Source organism: Ranitomeya variabilis, chromosome 2, assembly GCF_051348905.1.
Source record: "Ranitomeya variabilis isolate aRanVar5 chromosome 2, aRanVar5.hap1, whole genome shotgun sequence".
NCBI lineage: Eukaryota > Metazoa > Chordata > Amphibia > Anura > Dendrobatidae > Ranitomeya > Ranitomeya variabilis.
The window spans coordinates 128,664,003-128,685,324 of NC_135233.1; the positions used below are offsets into that span (position 1 = coordinate 128,664,003).

At 44.3% G+C, this 21,322-nt stretch overlaps 1 protein-coding gene across 1 annotated transcript in view; it reads right to left on the reverse strand.

The window, feature by feature from the left end:
• The window catches only part of CRIM1 (cysteine rich transmembrane BMP regulator 1), a 957,989-nt gene that overhangs the window by 83,000 nt on the left and 853,667 nt on the right, over positions 1-21,322 (reverse strand). The window contains exons 11-12 of the mRNA XM_077283003.1: positions 20,056-20,265; positions 6,156-6,371 (exon numbers count right to left, since the gene is read on the reverse strand). Of these exons, the coding sequence (XP_077139118.1) occupies positions 6,156-6,371; positions 20,056-20,265 (426 nt within the window). The remainder of the gene's footprint in view (positions 1-6,155; positions 6,372-20,055; positions 20,266-21,322) is intronic.

Here is a 21,322-nt window from a genome sequence, read left to right on the forward strand (position 1 = left end):
GGTGCTAACTGAGTGACTTCGGCGTGCTCGAATAAAATATTTGCTTCCCCACGGCTGCATGTCTCGCCCCGGGGGGGGGGTGGGGGGGTGTTTCTGGTCCGATGGGTGTCGCAGGTCCGGGTCTGGCACCTCCCATCTTGCAAAGCCACCCTCCTGCTTCTTCCTTGCTCCCCGGCATCGGCGCTCCTGCACAGGCGTACTTATCTGCCCTGTTGAATGCAGAGTAAAGTACTGCAGTGCGCAGGCGATGGGCCTCTCTAACTTTCCTGGCGCCTGCGCACTGCAGTACTTTACTCTGCATTCAACAGGGCAGATAAGTACGCCTGTGCAGGAGCGCCGATGCCCGGGAGCGAGGAAGAAGCAGGAGGGTGGCGTTGCAAGAAGACGGGAGGCGCCGAACCCGGACCTGCGACACCCATCGGACTGGACCGCCCCCCGGGTGAGTATAATAAAACTTATCTTTCTTCACTTGCAGGTCGGACCAGGGGGCTAATCTGCAGCATTATAGAATGCTGTAGATAAGCCCTGAAAGGCAGACACGCAGTATATAGCACAGACACGTAGTATATTGCCCAGCCACGTAGTATATTGCACAGCCACGTAATACTGTATATAGCACAGTCACGTAGTATATAGCACAGAGACATAGTATATAACACAGAGACGTAGTATATAACACAGGCCACGTAGTATATAGCACAGGCCACGTAGTATATTGCCCAGCCACATAGTATATAGCACAGCTCACGTAGTAAATAGCACAGACACGTAGTATATTGCCCAGCGATGAAATAAATTGCCCAGCCACGTAGTATATTGCCCAGCCACGTAGTATATTGCCCAGCCATGTAGTATATTGCCCAGCCACGTAGGATATTGCACAGCCACGTAATATATAGCACAGCCACGTAGTTTATAGCAGAGACGTAGTATATAACACAGGCCACGTAGTATAGAGCACAGCGATGTAGTATATTGCCCAGCCACGTAATATATACCACAGCCACGCAGTATATAGCACAGCCCACATAGTATATAGCACAGCCCACATAGTATATAGCACAGAGATGTAGTATATAACACAGCCTACGCAGTATATAACACAGCCCACGTAGTATATAGCAATGTGGGCACCATATCCGTGTTAAAAAAAAAAGAATTAAAATAAAAAATAGTTATATACTCACCCTCCGTCGGCCCCTCGGATCCAGCCGAGGCGTTTACCGATGCTCCACGCGACGCTCCGGTCCCAAGAGTGCATTGCAGTCTCGCGAGATGATGACGTACCGGTCTAGCGAGACCGTTACGTCATCATCTCGCGAGACCGCAATGCATGGACCGGTCACCGGAGCGTCGCGTGGCGTGGGAAAGGCCTCGGCTGGATCCGGGGGGCCAACGGAGGGTGAGTATATAATGATTTTTTTATTTTTTTTAACATTAGATCTTTTTACTGTTGATGCTGCATAGGCAGCATCAATAGTAAAAAGTTGGTCACACAGGGTTAATAGCAGCGTTAACGGAGTGCGTTACACCACGGCATAACGCGGTCCGTTAACGCTGCCATTAACCCTGTGTGAGCGCTGACTGGAGGGGAGTATGGAGCGGCCATTTTGCCACCGGACTGTGCCCGTCGCTGATTGGTCGTTGCTGCGGGATTTAAATCCCGCGCCAATGTCGCTGATTGGTCGCGCCGGCTGGGCACAAGCAATTAGCGAAGAGTGATTTAAATCCCACGCCATCTGGGCGCGACCAATCAGCGAAGCGTGATTTAAATCCCACGGCAATGTCGCTGATTGGTCGTGCCAGCTAGGCGCGACCAATTAGCGAAGCGTGATTTAAATCCCGCGCCAATGCCGCTGATTGGTCTGGCCGGCTCACCGCGATCAATCAGCGAAGCGTGATTTAAATCCCGCGCCAATGTCGCTGATTGGTCGCGCCGCCTGACCCTGACCAATCAGCGAAGCGTTATTTAAATCCCGCAGCAATGTCGCTGATTGGTCGCACCAGCTGGGCGCGACCAATCAGCGAAGCGTGATTTAAATCCCACGCCAATGTCGCTGATTGGTCGCGCCGGCTGGCCGCGACCAATCAGCGAAGCGGTGGGACCAGAGCATCGCGAGCTGCAGGAAAAGCTGCTGTGGAGGCGACAGAAGGTGAGAATATCACGATTTTTTATTTTTTTTATTATTTTTAACATTGTATCTTTTTACTATTGATGCTGCTTAGGCAGCATCAATAGTAAAAAGTTCGTCACATAGGGTTAATAGCAGCGTTAACACACTGAGTTACACCGCGTTATGCCACGGTGTAATGCAGTCGCTTTAACGGACTGCTACAACGCTATGTGGGTGGAGGGTGCTGACTGAGGGGGAGTATAGAGGGGGGACCGGTCACCGGAGCATCGCGTAGAGCGTGAAAGGCCTCGGCTGGATGCGGGGGGCCGACGGAGGGTGCATAGGCAGCATCAATAGTAAAAAGTTGGTCACACAGGGTTAATAGCAGCGTTAACGGAGTGCGTTACACCGCGGCATAACGCGGTCCGTTAACGCTGCCATTAACCCTGTGTGAGCGCTGACTGGAGGGGAGTATGCAGGGGGCGCCGGGCACTGACTGCGGGGAGTAAGGAGCGGCCATTTTGCCGCCGGACTGTGCCCGTCGCTGATTGGTTGTGGCTGTTTTGCCGCGACCAAGCAGCGACTTGGGATTTCCGTGACAGACAGAAAGAAAGACATAAGGACAGACAGAAAGACGGAAGTGACCCTTAGACAATTATATAGTAGATTTGCTAAATAATATGCTGCGTACAGCCTGAAGATTCCTAATGTGTAATGTAATACTCGCTGGAGCACTGTAATCTTGCATACGCTGAAGTTGAATTCATTTCATTTTCTTCCATTTATTCCTAAGAGTCCTCAGTTCTTGCTTGTTCTATCCCACTTGTGCCGCTGTGTGTTATTTTGAAAACTGTTAATCACTTTTCAATTGTAAATATGTTTTTTTTGGCAATTTTTTTTTTAAAGACAGCATCTGATATGGTTTTCCATCTCCAGCTTATAAACCCCTAGGTGGTAAATTACCAACAAGCAATATTACTATAATTCATACAGTATCTGCAGAGGCCCCAATGCACAGGTAAATCTCTGTTCCCTTGTTGTGCAATCATGCAGCCGGGTAAGAGCCGCACCTGTATTCATCCGTCATTCAGTCACACAAGCAATTCACTTTGTGATTGAGGTTCCGCTGAGGGAAATTATACGTATTTCCATTACTTATACCTCCTGCAATTTAGTAAATTCATTATGGCAGCTATTCTACCCTGAAGTGATTGTGACGCATGTGTAACTCACAATGACTGCATATTCCTGGCATGACTGAAAGGTTTTGTCCATCGCAGCAATACTAGAATGTAATATATCATCAAAATCAATTCTGCATCTAAGTAGCAATAGTGTTGATTGCTCGGGATGTACCTGTCAATTATTGGTGGATGCTGTCATCTAAGATGAAGGGTTCGACAAAAAATGCACATTTCTTTAAGATTAAAAAAATGGATGAATTCACCAATGGAGAAAAAGACAAGGCATGTACATCAGCAATTCTCATCTAGACGTTAAGTAGTCCCTAACACCTTTTGCACATGGCATTGCCAATCAAGGACCCCATAAAGTGGGTTATTTATGGAATACCAAATACCTTACCACTAGTGATGAGCGAACGTGCTCGGATAAGGTGTTATCCATACTCGAGTGCTAACTGATTTCTTGCTCAAATACTATGTTCGACTCCCTGCAGCTGCTTGACAGCCACAACACATGAAGGATTCCTTATTTGTTAGGCAATCCCTGCATGTATCGCGGCTGTCTAACAACCATGGGGACTCAAACATAGTATTTGAGCATGCTAAAGACCCTCGGATAGCACACGAGCATGGAGAACACCTTATCCGAGCACGCTTGCTCATCACTACTTACCACTTCTGGGTTACTGAAGGCCATCAGTGACTGCTTTTCCCATTGAAATAAATAACTACTCCATTATTCAATTGGGAAAATCAGCCGTCCGATGTTTTTTTGGAGAATAAAGGTCTGCTGGACATAGCATAGATGTCTAAGATTGGAAAATCAAATCCGTCATATATTACTCCCTGCGAGGGGATCCTTGATCTATGTTATTCATTTTTTTTCTGAAATAAAAATTGTTGAAACTAAGATTGGAAAATCATTTTAAACCAGATCTGTCATCAGATTTCCCATGAAAGCTGCAAACAATAAAGGGGTTGTCTGTACATGGGATTTAAGTCTGCAGTCACTTTATGTGACTGACGGCAAGCGGTCCCGATATCTGGTATTGCCGATGCGAGCGGGCAGTCACGCGACCTCATGTGTGTGACTTGCATATTTGTGGTGATATGCCAACTAGAAGTGTTTGACTTCTCTCAATACGAGTGAATTGATAGAGGCCAGATGAGTCTAGTTGGCATATGACTGCAAGTATGCAAGTCTCACACATCCAGTCACAGGACTGCTTGCTAACACCAGCAGTCACTATTCAGCAGTCATTATGGGACTGCACTAATATAAAGTTCAAAAATGCATCGGCACTCTACATGTCAAGGTGGTGCTCGTGGAGAAATATCAATGCAATTTTCAAAGAGTCCTGGCACACACGTAATGTTGAATTCGTTCTTTTATTCAATCAACAAGGACATCCAATAAGACACGTTTCAGCCTGTTATGATATGTTATGTGGGTATCATTTTGTGTATATTTATATTTTACTGATTTTCATAGTGTTCTTTTGTTGCCCTGTATCATTCCGTGTATTCCCCATATTGTCTAGAGTCTCAATTACCTTCCAAAAGGCTGATGATTGAATTAGCTCACTTACTGTCTGCAGCCTGACTGTACCTATGCCTCTTGATGACCCTCTGTAGTGCCTTAATCCCCGAGGCACCTTTGTCAGGTCTGGGAGGCCTGAAAACCACCCCAACCTGTCTGACTACCCCTGGACATAAGGAGGGGGCCGGGGGAGGACAGGAGCTGGAAGTCAGATCCCGTGTGGTGAGGATGGTGTGAACACAGCACTTCAGAGAGAAAGGGAAGCGTATGGATTTTTTATCCTCTGTCTGCTGGATTATTGGACTCTCATCTCCTTGGACATTTTATCCTGTTACTGAACTGCATTCATGTTCTGGACTATTGTATCCTCAGTGAGGTGGATTGTTTATGGACCTTTAAATTTTGCCTATAATAAAGGTCTTGGGATTGTTCACACTTCCCTCGCTCTGTTGATTGTGTGGTATTGAAAAAGGACCCTGTGACACAGCCCATCCTAGGTTTTTGGTCTCTGGACTTTTTGAAATGTACAATTATGTGACTGGAGACTTTTGTCCAAAGCATGGAAAACCTCTTTAATAATTACATCTCTTAGCCCTGATGAGACTAGTGTACTTACTTTAAAATCCATGTGAGAAAAGCTGTATAATCTTGATAATAACTAGAGTGGTTTAGATTGTTGAATAAGTCCAAGTACATTCAGTCTCCGCCTATCCAGACTGCAGCTTGTATTGAGCAGTGTGAGATCTCAGAAGCAAGGAGGACACTGAGGAACTGTCAATCAGGCTAGGCTTGGTAAATGATGCAGCAATTTTGACATAGGCTATTACAGTAAATACAGCATCCAGATGAGGTGTAAGATCTACATAAAAATGTATGCAGTTTGTTGACTATTTTGCATTGCTATTCCGCTTTTTTAAAATCTTACCCCTTGAAAAAGGCATGGTTTGTTAGCAGATGGTCATGCAAACAGTTCATAATCTGTTCAGAAAACCCATATCACCAATGGAGGTTATAAGACTGCATTGTTAGCAGCTAACACTGTGTAATGCAGGTTACGCTGAATGTTTTCTTCTCCTACACTTTTTTCTTTGCTCAAAACTCCTGAAACTCTGCAATTAAGCAATCAGTCTCCATAATTGCAGAATTATATGATACCATCCATCGTCTAGTCTTCACTGTGTACAAAGGCTGGACGTCATATGCCAAGACATTGTTGAATACTGAAAATGGAAACAAGCTAACTACTAAAGCATCATATATACCCTAGTAGATAAAATGACTTCAATACTAGTGCGTATATACAGAACTGTGCCGTACCTGGGCAATGAGGACAACATGAGTCTTGAGTACGAGTTGGGTTTTGACAAAGAAGAGGAGGACAAACTTCAGTCTCACACAAAACTCGTCCACTGTGACATGTGCACTGAGTGCAGGAATCAATATTCCACGTCTCTCCTTCAATATAATACTCCCCTCCAGGAGCATGGCAGATAGACGGGTCTGTGGACTCAGGCTTCTTCCCACTGGAGTCATCTGTAACAGAAGAAGTGCAAACTGTATCTGTAAAATGTTACAATAATTATTAGAAGAAAAGTAGAACATTTACACCTTGTCACATTGTTGTGCCACTTTCGAATAAACTTTGTGTATGAATTCCTCACCAGCCACAATACGTCTACTTGCAGACACCAAATGTAACATTTCCTTTTTAACATTCTGGTGACTAATTGAAAACTTCAAATGTTTTCATGTTAATTCTTTTAGGTTTTGCTTACTATCTGACACAGGGCATTTCTATTCTATCCAGTACAAAAATGAAACCTGGTAAATCCCAGGGCAATAGTGGGGAAAATAGAGCATTAAACCAAAAAACAAACAGAATAATAAAAAAAAATACATAATGAAATAAATGTCTAATAGAGTGTTCTCTATGGTAACAATATACCATTTACATTATTTACCATAATTTAGAGCGCATGTTACCAGGTCAATTTTTTCTTTTTTCTTAAATCCGCTAGAGATATGAGCCTTTTTAGGACTACTTTTTTTTTTTATAAGGGGGTGTTACTCACTGGATTCTCTGGTGATGAGTCTTTCGGCCTTTGTAAAGTCCTGATAAATCACTTCAGCCACATTACCAACATCCAGATTTGCACTTATAGAAACCCAACATGTTAGACATGGCTTATTCTTCATGAATCCATGCCGGTTGTCAGTTATTATATTACTAGATGGTGGCCCGATTCTAACACATCGGGTATTCTAGAATATGTATGTATATAGCAGCCACATAGTATATAGCACAGGCCACGTAGTATATATGAGCCATGTAGTATAGAGCAGACAAATAGTACGTGGCCTGTGCTACATAGTATGTGACTGCTATATACATACATACATATTCTAGAATACCCGGATGCATTAATACAGGCCACGCAATATATAACAGTGGCCACGCAGTATATAACACAGCCCAAACAGTATATAACAACCCACGTACTATATAACACAGGCCACACAGTATATAGCAGCCACGTAGTATATAACACAGGCGACGTAGTATCAGATCTGTGGCCTGTTTCTTTGTAAGTAATAGGATAGTCACACAAGTAATGATAGCGGAGGTTTAAAGGAATTCCACCTCCATACAATGTGTGTTTGAACATTACTGTTGGCATTCAGTCTTTTTAAAGAAGTTCACTCATCAGGTTAAAGTTGCTAGTTTTTGCTATGATTCTGTTCCTGCCACTCTAAGTATTCCAATGATAATCCAGGGATTTTGGCTTTTTTATTTGGTGCTATTCTTTATGGACTTTACTATGGGGGAGTTCTCATGGGATTCTCTAGGGCAGTGTTCCCCAACTCCAGTCCTCAAGAGCCACCAACAGGTCGTGTTTTTAGGATTTCCTTAGTATGGCCCAGGTGATGGAATTGTTGCCTGTCTAGATTATGGAGTTCTCACCTGGGCATTACCAAGGAAGTCCAGAAAACATGGCCAGTTGGTGGCTCTTAAGGACCGAACTTGGGGAACACTGCTCTAGGGTGTGTCTTTAGGCCGTCATGCACTATTACCCTATGAGTAACGCCCCTGTGAGGATATGGCCGCTTACTAAAGACTATAGGACAAATGGACGTACAGCGGAGACTTTTTCCAGCACGGAGCACCGGTTTTGGTGTGTTTTATTAGATATTTTCTTGCTGTGTTTTATTAGTGATTTTCTTGCTCATCAGTTCATCCTCAGGAATCAATGTTTACATTCAGTGATAGTAAGCAGAGGAAGAGAAGCTAGATCTTATGTATAGCTAAGGGTACCGTCACACAGTGCCATTTTCATCGCTACGACGGCACGATTCGTGACGTTCTAGCGATATCGTTACGATATCGTTGTGTCTGACACGCTACTGCGATCCGGATCCCCGCTGAGAATCGTACGTCGTAGCAGATCGTTTGAAACTTTCTTTTGTCGTCTAGTGTCCCGCTGTGGCAGCATGATTGCATCGTGTGACACACGTTGTATACGATGTGCGCACAGTAACCAACGGCTTCTACATCGCAAATACGTCATGAAATTATCGCTCCAGCGCCGTGTATTGCAACGTGTGACCGCTGTCTACGACGCTGGAGCGATAATCATACGACGCTGCAACGTCACGAATCGTGCCGTCGTAGCGATGAAAATGGCACTCTGTGACAGTACCCTAAAGGCCCCGTCTCACATAGCGAGATCGCTAGCGAGATCGCTGCTGAGTCACAAGTTTTGTGACGCAACAGCGACCTCAGTAGCGATCTCGCTATGTGTGACACGTACCAGCGACCAGGCCCCTGCTGCGAGATCGCTGGTCGTGTCGGAATGGCCTGGGCCGTTTTTTGGTCGTTGAGGTCCCGCTGACATCGCTGAATCGGTGTGTGTGACACCGATCCAGCGATGTCTTCACTGGTAACCAGGGTAAACATCGGGTTACTAAGCGCAGGGCCGCGCTTAGTAACCCGATGTTTACCCTGGTTACCAGCGTAAATGTAAAAAAAAGCAAACAGTACATACTCACCATCTGATGTCCGTCAGGTCCCTTGCCGTCTGCTTCCCACACTGACTGAGCGCCGCAAAGTGAAAGTGAAAGTACAGCACAGCGGTGACGTCACCGCTGCGCTCTGCTCTCACTGTATGGCGGCACTCAGTCAGATCGGGAAGCAGACGGCAAGGGACCTGACGGACATCAGATGGTGAGTATGTACTGTTTGTTTTTTTTGGTAACCAGGGTAAACATCGGGTTACTAAGCGCGGCCCTGCGCTTAGTAACCCGATGTTTACCCTGGTTACCCGGGTGCTGCAGGGGGACTTCGGCATCGTTGAAGACAGTTTCAACGATGCCGAAGTCGTTCCCCTGATCGTTGGTCGCTGGAGAGAGCTGTCTGTGTGACAGCTCCCCAGCGACCACACAGCGACTTACCAACGATCACGGCTAGGTCGTATCGCTGGTCGTGATCGTTGGTAAATCGCTATGTGTGACGGGGCCTTAAGGCCAGACAGGAGACTGCTAAGGGTAATGTAAAGCAATCATCCTATCAATCCATTGTTCTACCAGCCTAGGACCATTGTGTGGATGGAGATAGTAGACCCAGGGGAGCCGTCACCACAGGGGGCCTCACATCAGCCCCAGGGGATAGAATATGCTCTGTTATGTGAGCTAAAGAAAAATGTTTAAGGGGAGGGGTTCAATGAGACAGTGGTTGGAGGGATGTCAAAGGGAGAGGATTGAAGCTGGGATGGATGGATGGTCTGTGGAGTTTTGGAGATGGATTGTTGGCTGGAGGGATATCCATGAGCTGCGGTAGTGGTGTCCATCGTCTGGAGGAACATAGGCTGTGACTGCACACTCTACCGGCTGGAGATATGAAATCTATGGGCCAACCAAAAGTTGGGCGACAGTGGGTATCGCCTGGTACGGGGCCAGTGGAACTACCAATCTCAGATTGTGAACTTGTGGACTGAGGACATTGTATTTTGGCCATCTATCTTGAATTGTTGCACAACCATGGATGTATGGAATAAAGTTAGTTGCCTTGTTAACTTGCCTAGGCGATTTTATAACCCACAACCTCAGATCTTCACAGCCCCATTGGTAAATACCATAAGCATTAGCATATTAGGGCACTAAATAAGAAAGCTCATATGCCTGGATACTCCATGGAACAGCTGGAATACAATGAGATCGAAAACTGTCCACTTTTGACCTGGTGACAGGTCCTCATCAAAATGACAAGTACCCGGCTGCAAGAAGTTACGTCTGTTTACAACAAATATTTTTTTGCCTTTTATGTAGGAAGAAAATCAATAACCTTTAGCTCTCAGTAAATTTGTCTCTTCTCTAAAACCAGGGAACAACATTTTGTTTGGCGATTGCAACTTCTCTAAATTTCTCACACGCAAAACAGAAAATTATATAAGGCTTGTAGCCATGGAGATGACTGTAATAATACGGAAAAGGTTTGTAAATTACTTATCGTCCTTGATCTCATCATTCATAGCAAAAATTGTAATTTAGTGAAAGTGTGCACAAAAAGGACTAATCGGCTTTTCGTGATGCATACCACGTCATTTTGATTCCTTAACCGATAAGTAGCACATACAGTTATGAATACTTGCGCAGTAGCACAAGCATGTAGAGGTGTAAGCCATATTAAGATTGGAGTCGACTGCTGAGACAAAAGACTGCGAAAAATCTTATATATAGATAATTTTGAAACAGAATTGTCAAGACCATCTGGAGATGTACATTTTAGAAAATGAGGTGTATGTGCAGTTTCCCAAAGATCAAGAACAAGCCACACTCAATATCATATAAATACTATTTTCCACTTTAACCCTTCCCTAATGCATGTCCCATTAAAATGTGTTGTTCCGATAGAAGGAAGATCTTAATCAGGACCTCCTTCTGTTCGCCAGAGTGAGGAGCCATATCTGTATCCAAACATAGTCTTGAAAAGCACAACGGAAAATGAGCCAGTACTGGGAGATGCATAATCAAGTTTTCACAAGTGACCTAAAAATTGAAATGGGAATATCCAAAATGAAGAAAGCATCTAACACACACTTGACTAGAATGTAAGGTTCCCGGAACTGTAATGTTTTAGAAACAGAGCTCACAACACTTGTTAATAGAACTGTCAAATTCAGTCATAGGGGGACAGTAGCCGACTATATGGTCATATAGTTGTAAATCTGTCCATTTTAAACAAACTTGCAAAAAAGTAATAGTGTGATGCAGTGTTAGTGTGGCGCAACTAGCCTAAAACTGGCCAAAGAGCGCAGCAGCACACTGTATGAGCTATGATGTGTGCAAACATTGGATATGAACCTTAAACTGCATTACTGCTATAGAGAATATACCTATATACTGAAAGTGCAAATTGGAAAAATTTGCTTGTGCGTACCAGTCACAACAATGTGACCTTTCTCTGATGGGACTGTAGGAAGGTGGCAGGGACCCTCGTGTTCTTCCTCTCTCCTGAACACTGAGCACATGTGTCACGTGCGGCACCCTGATGTTTTATTAATGCTAATGTAATGTACGGTTCCCTAATGTTCATTAATGTGTGTCATGTACTGTAATGTGATGCATTTTGCTTTAGCTTAGGGATAGACTAGTAAGTGGGGCAGGACCATATGGGGATAAGAATAGTGGGGGCACATTAGAGATAGAGAATAGGATAGATAAGAGTATTAGTTAAGGCACAGGCAGCAAGGAATTAAGTAGATGGGAGGGGCAAAGAGCAGAGCAGCACAGAGGAGGGAGATATAGGACAGACACTTCCTGGTTCTGTCAGACGTTCGGGCAGTCTGCCCAAAGGGAGGACACATACAGTACGACAGTTACAGGCCATGGGGGTAAAGCTGCGAACAGCAGTAAGGGACCCCAGGCTGGAGAATAGTGCAGTTGGGCACTAGCTCAACAGGACCATCCCCAGGAAGGATCCAGGGTCTATGACCGGGGCGGGAGCAGCTGAGATGGCGTTCCCGGCACCTTTCCCAATTGGAAATGGACAAGGGGCTGACAGGGAACTGGTGATGCTGAAGGTACAGATGGGACACGAACTGTCCAAAGATGCTGCTCTGATGGCCAAGGAAAGGAAAGTGCAGACAGGACAGAGTCTGGCTAGAGGTACGGCCGTGAATGCCGATAGTAAAGAGAGAAATGACAGAGATACTAGAGTCTGCCCGGTGGTCAGAGGAAGGGAAAGTACAGGATATGTTGCCCTGTGTGAACTGTGCTGCTGATGTGATGGATGCCTTGCTGTTTAGTAAAGTTCAACTGTTGGAAAATAACTGTGACTTTGTGGTGTTTCAAGGAACCTGGGAGCCAGAAGCTGGAGTAACAGAGGTAAGCAACTGTACAGCAGCACCAGGACTTTATTTATCTTTTCATGTACATGGTGCCGGTGTGCTCACTGACTGTTGCTTAATGAACTCGCCTGTGACTACCACCCCGTGCCACCTTGTTACAGGAAAATAACCATTTCTATCAGATAATGACTCTGCCATGACAAACGTTTACAAATTTAAAGGACAGATAGAATCCAATGGTATTTAAATAATCCTCAGTCTGATAGGAAGAAGCTCAGCCAAAGATTTGTGTTTCATTGTAGACTAAACTGGCCATACACATATGACAGCTGAGTGCTCATTTGGCAGTCAGCTATCCTTCCATACACATGAATGTTTGGCTTGGATGAATGTTCATGTGTTTTCAATGTGGAGAATGGAAAATGTTGCTGCCAAACTTCTCTGTCACCAGCTTATATCCTGAGGAACAAGTTGGTTGTGGGTCAAATTTCAAACAGCCTGACCGTTATCTCCCCATCAGATGACGTCAGTTGTGAGGCCCAAATACACATCAGACTGTAGGCTAAAATCAGCAGGTTAGGTCTACTTAAAGGGGTTGTCCAGGCCTAAGGCTCAAGTATATGTGACCGCAGATTTGCCAATCCTCACAGCATATACAGTGCGTGATGCTGGCGACAAGATCACGCGGTCATATGACTACAGGCATGTGATTTGCATACTTCAGCCACATTCCAACTAGACGTCCTGCCTCGCTCAATCCAGTTGTATTGATCAATGCAGTGCACTTATAGTTAACATGTGATTAAATGTATGTAAATTGCATACTTACGGTCACACGTCCACCTGCTCCCGACGCTTTAGACCTCTGAGAGCACTCACTGCATTCAGTGAGGATTCACAAGTCTGCAATCACATTGCATGACTACAAACGTGAACCCCAAGCAAGCCTACACAACACCTTTAAGTCTAAAGTATGTGATTGCCTTAAAAAAATGTTAAGCCAATTTTATCAATGAATTCCACGCACTTGCCTGATGATAGCACAAGCAGTCCTTAGTTTTAATAAATAAATAAATGGCCATTAGTTGTAGCAAATTGTGGCAAATTGAAAAAGATCCCAAGCGCCCTCTGCCAATTACGTAGCACATTATGATTATGCTTACCTGCAAATGTAGCATATCTCTAAAAAAAACCTAATCCAACACTAGTACAATAGATAGCTCCGGAAAGGTTTTGCTTCTGAGCTTTTCATTTGGAAGAAATTAGCATCCTCATTTGTGGCAGAGAAACACATTTACATTTCGGCATGACATGTAATACCATGTTCTCTAATGGTACGTTCACATTTGCGTTGTGCGCCGCAGCGTCGGCGCCGCAACGCACAACGCAAACCAAAACGCAGCAAAACGCATGCACAACGCTGCGTTTTGCGCCGCATGCGTCCTTTTTTTCATTGTTTTTTGACGCAGCAAAAATGCAACTTGCTGCGTCCTCTGCGCCCAGACGCGGGCGCCGCAGGGACGCATGCGACGCATGTCCATGCGCCCCCATGTTAAATATAGGGGCGCATGACGCATGCGGCGACGCTGCGGCGCCCGACGCTGCGGCGCACACCGCAAATGTGAACGTAGGGTAAGAAACAGAAAATCACAAGTCAAGGAGTTCTACAGTTTTGCTCAAATGTCAAGGGCTTCACAAAGTTTGTTGGAGTCATCAGATTATTAAAGGATTAGTAATGGAACAACCTTTGGTTCTACCCTTCAGAACTGTTCCTTTTATAAAGCGAGTGGTCAAGAAACATATTCCTATTCAATTCTGCCCATGACTGCATTGTCAACAGACTTGGTCTTGACAATAATATAAAAGATAAAAAAATGACGATTAAGGCTCCTGGCACATAATCCTACAATGATCACTTATCCCAGGATCTATAAGGTTCTGAATGGCTGCTAGAAAGTATAACAGAAAATCATATAACACAGAAATCCAAGGCCTCAAATCTCAGTAATAAAGCACCTGAATTACATGTGACGGATCTAAGATCCACAAGGATCTTAGATGAGGAGATTATGAAATCAGCAGTGTTTAATGGACCGTGTCGCACTGCTCACAAAGTCTGCCTTCGTTAAAGGGAACCTGTCATGTTTAACATGAGATCTGATCTGTAGGCAGGATGTTACAGGGCAGGGAGAGCTGGTTAGATATGATTTACATTTTTGTGGAAACATTCCAGCACAACTTGCATTTTATTCATTAAAATTCCTGATGTTTGAATGCATGAGTTCAGTTGGCGGTGCTACTCAGTGATTGACAGTCTTCTCTATATGACTGTGCATGCAGAGATTGATGTCAATCACTGGTAGGACCGCCCACTGGACTCCTATACATACAAACACCAGGGATTTCAATGAATAAAATACAAGTTATACTGAATCATTTGGAACAAACCTGTTTATCCTTCAGCTCATCTTTTCTTTCTCTACACCATGCTGTACACAGATCAGGGTTCATGTACAACGTGATAGGTTTCCTTTAAACATACAAGCTCTATTGGTTATTATTGGCTTTATTTTTGTTACCTAGGGCTCATGGACATTTATAGTCTGTGTGTTTCTTCCTATTACCTACTACATCAGGATGCAAAAGTAAGATAAATGGCAATAAAAAAATAACTGCCCACAGCAGCCATATCGCATTCCAAAAGTGAATGTTAGAATTCTTTATGCATCCGCCATATTGTGCTACTCCGAGTACCGTAATCCCCAAAGTGAAAAAAAAGTTGAAGAATATGATATGTTATACAATTACTTACTAACAGTTACTGAATGCGAATGCATTCAACGAATGTAGCTAAAGCCAAATTATCTGACTTCCTTGATTCGCTTTGTCAGACTGCCTTCCCCTAATCCTACTCTTGCCGTGCCGCCTGTCTTAGACGGTCGGAATGGTTTCCTGCGAGTGGAGCAGATAGCACAACCTTCTGCCATGCCAGCCTGAAGCCGCTGTGTGAGTTAACCATCGGCATTTGGTCCTGGTGTACAGAACAGCACGGGGCGCTTGCAGCACAATGGTGGTATAATAACAGCTTATTAATAATAATTAGGTCAAGCATTTACGTTGTTCATTTTATTATGCAGCCGCAGATGGTCCTCATTTATCTCCGTTAGGACAGGTGGCTGAGGGCACCGTCAGATTGTAATTTGCAGAGGCGCTCTGAGCGTAAACCAAAGCATAATGCCACAGGTCTCTTGTAATAATACAGGGACGTGACAGGCTTTGTTTGCGTTTTTTGATTTATAAGGGGCGATTATAAAACGGTGCTTATTTGACACAATCTAAAGGCGGCGCTCAGAGGAAGTTATTTTCTGCAACTATTGAAAATAAACTGACAGAAGAATTGCTTTGTGGCGCGAGCTTAAATAAAAAAAAGAAAGAGTGGCTTTCACTATCCGGTGACCTTGGACGAGTCCCCGAAAGCTGTTGCGTCTTACGCATTTCATTGGCATTGATTAATAGCACCTCTTGTTCCACTATCTACAGTGCCGCAGCTACCTGAGAAGACAATGATTATTAACAACAGGTTCAGATTCTATTAGACCAAATCCTTATTGTTCTGCTGCTTTAAGGATTCGGCCAACCTCTCGGAGGAATCAGGCAGTGCACTGACATAGCTAATACTAAGTACGGCCGGGCAGCACCATTAATCAGTCTATCATTGTTCTCATGCTTGTGGCTTCTTCCTAAAGACAAACTGCATTCAGTTGATCGCCAGAAAAGATGAATGTAGCTGCACTATTTCCTAGTATTGGATTACGAAGAAGAAATTGATGATATTGTGGACAGCCAACATTACTAAAGAGGTATGTTGCCTTCAGTAATTGTGCTAATCCATTGGCTAATGGAAAGTTATATCGTTTGCTAAAACACTCTGTGATTGAATTTGTCGCAGATTGCTAGATATCTGCTCACAGTTCTCCAATGGAAACCATAACGGTTTAGTGCCAAAGGATGAAAATCTAAATAACAAAAGACTGACTGGCACATTGTTTAAACTAGTGTAAATAGGTGAATACTAGGAGCAGCCACCGCCATATAAAATATACAAAAAAGTTGCACACTATCATACTAAAGCACGTCAATGTAAAATATATATGAAAGATGAATAGCAATACTGCTTCTGAACACTAGCAAAAAAATGAGATGCTTAGCACATAATTTGGCCCATTCATGCAAGCCCATCAACCAACGTCAAGGTGGTCTCAAAACTGATGGGTCCCTACATATGTAATGTGAATACGTCTCTCAGGCTGAAGTCTGATTTCCTGGGTGAACGTGGACACCTCTCTCAGCAATGTCTGCATTTATGCGTAAGTAGGAACCTGCTGTAATTAAAACCACCACATGTAGATGGGCAGAGTACTAACATAGAAATAAAAAAATACTGACTGGCACATCCAGCTTCATAATTTCAGCCATGTGTGTTTGACTCAGGCTGCAGTGTTTCAGAGAAACAAATACTTTAACCCCTTTCTGCCATCGGACATACTATCCCGTCCAATACCTGGGACTTAATTCCCATGGACGGGATAGTACGTCATACGCAATCAGCCGCGCTCATGGGGGGAGCGTGGCCGAGTGTCAGCTGATTATCACAGCTGACACCCGGGACTAAATGCCAGGAGAAGAGCGCTCTCGGCATTTTAACCCCTGAAACACTGCAATCAAACAATATCGCAGCCTTCAGGTGGCATAAAGCATCGCGCAGGGAGGGGGCTCCCTACGTGCTTCCCTGAGACCCTCAGAACAACGTGATGTGATCGCGTTGTTCTGAGGTTCTCCCTGCCTGCAGACCCCCCCGGATCCAAGATGGCCATGGGGTCCTTCCAAGTCCTGCAGGTGTTAGGTGTCGAGTTCCCGCCGCTGCACAGGGGGAATCTGAAGCCATGTCTGCTGCGGTCTCCCATTCTCCTCTAGCCGCAGTGGAACCTGCTCAGCGGAGACGTCGGTCCCAGCGTCTGGCTCAGCCTGATACTGTGTGAATGGTTACTGCTGCCTTTCCAGGCTCTGCCTTTAAAGCCAGCACTGGTCAGCGGTGAGCAAGCTTTTCTGGGACTAAGTCATGCTTTTCACGCACTGAGCATGCCCACGGGAGGACCTCTCATTGGAGGTCGGGGATCACACGCTCAGGTCCTGTAGCAGCTCCCATTGGTCCACCAGGAAAGTCCTGAAGAGCTGCAACTATAAAAGGTTCGCATGGCCTCACGGCCATGCGCTAGTATCAAATGTGTTTGACTTATGCCAGTGGGTACTATACCAATCTATTCATATGTGGTGTGAGGCTGTAGCTTTGGGACAGGCAGGCAGCTAGCATCATTGGGGGCAATTAGCCTTGGCTTAGCAACTGGTTCCTTAATGTGTGCGGTTAGCACAGAAGAGTTCCAGAGCAAGCACAACCCTAGTTAGGGTAATAGTTTTGTGTACAGCGTGACTCTGTGAGGCAATAGAGATCGCTTCCAGTTCACACGGGGTGAAGCTTAACCCACGTGTGAGCTCAGTTTATCCGCTGTTACTTAGCAGCAAATATCTCTGCACGGTGGACCCAGGGCTGCGAACGCACCTTGTAGCTACCTATCTATACTCGGTGCGTTCCGCTAGCCCTAACAGCAGGGAGGTGGCTTGTCAGTGCCTGCTGAGAGCAGGACCTGAGAAGCCTCCTTCACTGCCTGTCAGATCGCTGATCTGACACAGTGCTGTGCAAAGTGTCAGATCAGCGATATGACAGTGATGTCCCACCCTGGGACAATGTGAAAAAAAAATTACACTGTGTAAAAATATTATTTTTTCAATTCCTAAAAACAGAAAAAAATATATTATTCCGATACATACATTTCTTTATGTAAATAAAAAAACAATAAATGTACACATATTTAGTATCGCCACGTCTGTAACGACCCGACCTATAAAACTGTCCCACTAGTTAATGCCTTCAGTGAACATCATAAAAAAAATAAAAAACAAGGCAAAAAACAATGCTTTATCATCATACCGCAGAACAAAAAGTGGACTAAAAGACGGATATAAACATGGTACCGCTAAAAAACTTAATCTTGTCCCGCAAAAACAAGCATCACAGTATGCACTTTGCTGTGCACTGTGTCAGATCAGCGATCTGACATGCACAGCAGGGAGGCTTCCCGGCGCTTGTAAGCCACCTCCCTGCAGGACCTGGATGCAGCCCTGCGGCCATTTTGGATACGGGGACTGCAGGGAGAGGAAGGTAGGAGACCCTCGGAGCAACGCGATCACATCGCGTTGCTCTGAGGGTCTCTGGGAAGCCCGTAGGGAGCCCCCTGCCTGCGCGATGCTTCCCTATACCGCCAGAACACTGCGATCATGTTTGATCGCATTGTGTCGGGGGTTAATGTGCCGGGGGCGGGCCGTGACCGCTCCTGGCACATAGTGCCGATGTCAGCTGCGATAGTCAGCTGACACCCGGCTGCGCTCCCCCCGTGAGCGCAGCTGATCGCGCTGGACGTACTATCCCGTCACTGGGAATTAAGTCCCAGGTCACCTTGACGGGACAGTACGTCCAATGGGATTAAGGGGTTAAAGAGAGGATGTTCCATTTCTACCTCTGTGTCCAGCCAAGTGAGCCGATCTACTACAGTGCGTATATAGGGAGTGACTTGTGAGTTATTGGCAATGGGCTGGGGGAAGCAGCATTAAACCGCCTTCTGACTAGTCTCCCATATGGCTGGGTACCGGATGGTTTTTAAAGAATGTTTTACTCTTCAACACTGCAGCGAGTCAGAGTCAAACATACATGGCTGAAATCACAGTCAGTGCCTGATACATGCTGCCAGTAGAGCACTGTAATCGAGCAAGATGTTTTGAAATGTTAGTTTTTAATCAAGACATAACCATAAGCGTTCAAAACGAGTTGGACAATTATGGTGGACTTGATGCTTTTACCTGTGATATGAAAAAAAGCTTAAAGCTTGTATGTGGAACAGATGGTGCGCTGTACTATCCTGCCTCAAGCCTAATGTATTATCGTGATCAATGCACAAATATTAGAGACTTTTTTTGTTAGAACTAGAAAAATGTTTCGTATTGTAAAATCAATGATAAGCCATTTGCATTGTTCCCACTCGCACTTGTCCTCAGATTGCCATTTACATGCTACAATAGGCAGTTATTGGAAATAAGACAATCATTTCCAAACAATGGAAATCTGATATATCACTTAGCAAAGATGGATTCAAACTAAGGTCTTCAAAGAAGTCTAAAAGGCATATAAATCTAGCTGTAGAAATCATTAAATTCATATCACTAGGAACTGCCCTAGCAAGAGCGATGTATGCATCCTGTGTAGCTTCTGAAATTTGAGAAATTACATTGTATAAGGGAGAATGGCTGGTGTCCAAAACAGAGAGGGCAGGTAAGAGTTATATCTGAAATCGTAACTTCATCATTATAACTTCATCTCGTGTGGACTGATCAATAAAGAACAGAAGAGGTCAAACACTAGAGGCACTGTTTATCAAAAGCTTTCTCATACGTCAATCACTTTTTCTCCATGCTCGATTTCATCAAAGGATTAGATGTTTGTTATCAATTTTTTAACATCAGACACACTTTATTAGCCAAAGGGGTTTCAATCATTCCTAACCTGGAACAGACCTTGATGATTGAAAAGTTAAAGAAAAATAAAAGAGCAATGAGTCTGAGACGAGCACAAAAAAATAATCCTACTAGGTTTTAAGAGGAAATTCTATAGAGACATAAAGCAGGTACTGCTAAAATGTCAGGAGACAATATTCGAGACTCTACAGGCTACTGATATCAGTGCTTATGTTATTATCTACAATTACCTGGACATGAAGGACAACACTGTCCTGGAAGAATGGTGGGATTGGTACAGCCGGGAACAGGACAAGTTATCAGCGCACACATTTCCCGTCCATTGTGGCAATAGCATTCGCGGCAGCCATCATGCCAACTCTCTTCATTCTCATGACGTCTTCCATCCATTGACAAACATGTGCCGGTCAGAACTGGAGGCCCAGCAGATGACGCTGCTTCTGTAAGGGAACAGCGACAAGATATCGTCTAAGTCACAAACCAATATCAAGATCTCTGAGATTCTCAGTCATCTTAGCACCAATCATGGTGAATTATGAACACAGATCATAGTGATGTTCTGCTTCATGCAGTTTCATAATTTTGTTAATTTGGGCACATTTTCTAACTTACTACAATAATAAATCAAAAAATTTCAGAATAACTAGCCACGTGTACATGGATGTATCAATCTACTATATATTGCCTCTATAGGATCCATACATTTGCATTACCATTAAAGAGTAACTACATTTTTATTTATTTATTTTTTCTATAATTTTGTCCAGCATGAAAAGTTATAAAACTTTACAAATCACTTTAATAGGGAAGTTTTCAGTCCTGTAAAAAAGCTCATAAATGTCTTCCAAACCCCTGCTTTTCCCCAGTCTATTTGCCTGTATTCACCTACAATGATATCAGAATGTACTCATTTAGAGTAGGGATGATGGCAGTGATGAGTCAGCACCTGTCTCCTTCTCGGAATGTTGCGCTGATCAAAAAAGTCTATGGCAGCAACTTATCCTCAGAGTTACGGCTTATTCAGTCGTCCGATATACGGAAGATGCTCGACTGCTATCTGGTGCTGATAGAACCCACACCTGTGTAGTCTATGGGGCCACTCACATGTCTGTGATGTTTCTGGCTGTGGAAAATTGCAGAGACATGTCCGATTGTGATCGGACAGTTGTATCAAAATCGGCAATGCAAGTCAATGGATCGGTTAAAAAAAAATCAGACGGCAGTGGGATGACATCCAAGTACAGTTCGATTTTCACGGATTGTCAGAATGGAAAAGGTGGAGAAACTTTTTTTTTTAATTTATTTCTTCACGTATGAGTTAAACGGACGATCAGAGTCTGATGAAAATAATCAGTCTGTTTTTTTTGTATGTGAGAAAAATTGACGTCTGAATGAGCCTATAGTGAGACACAGGTGCTGAGCTGATCCTTTCACTGCCATCGGCTGTACTCCATATGCGCATGTTCTGCTATCAATACAGCTAAATTCAAATTGGCT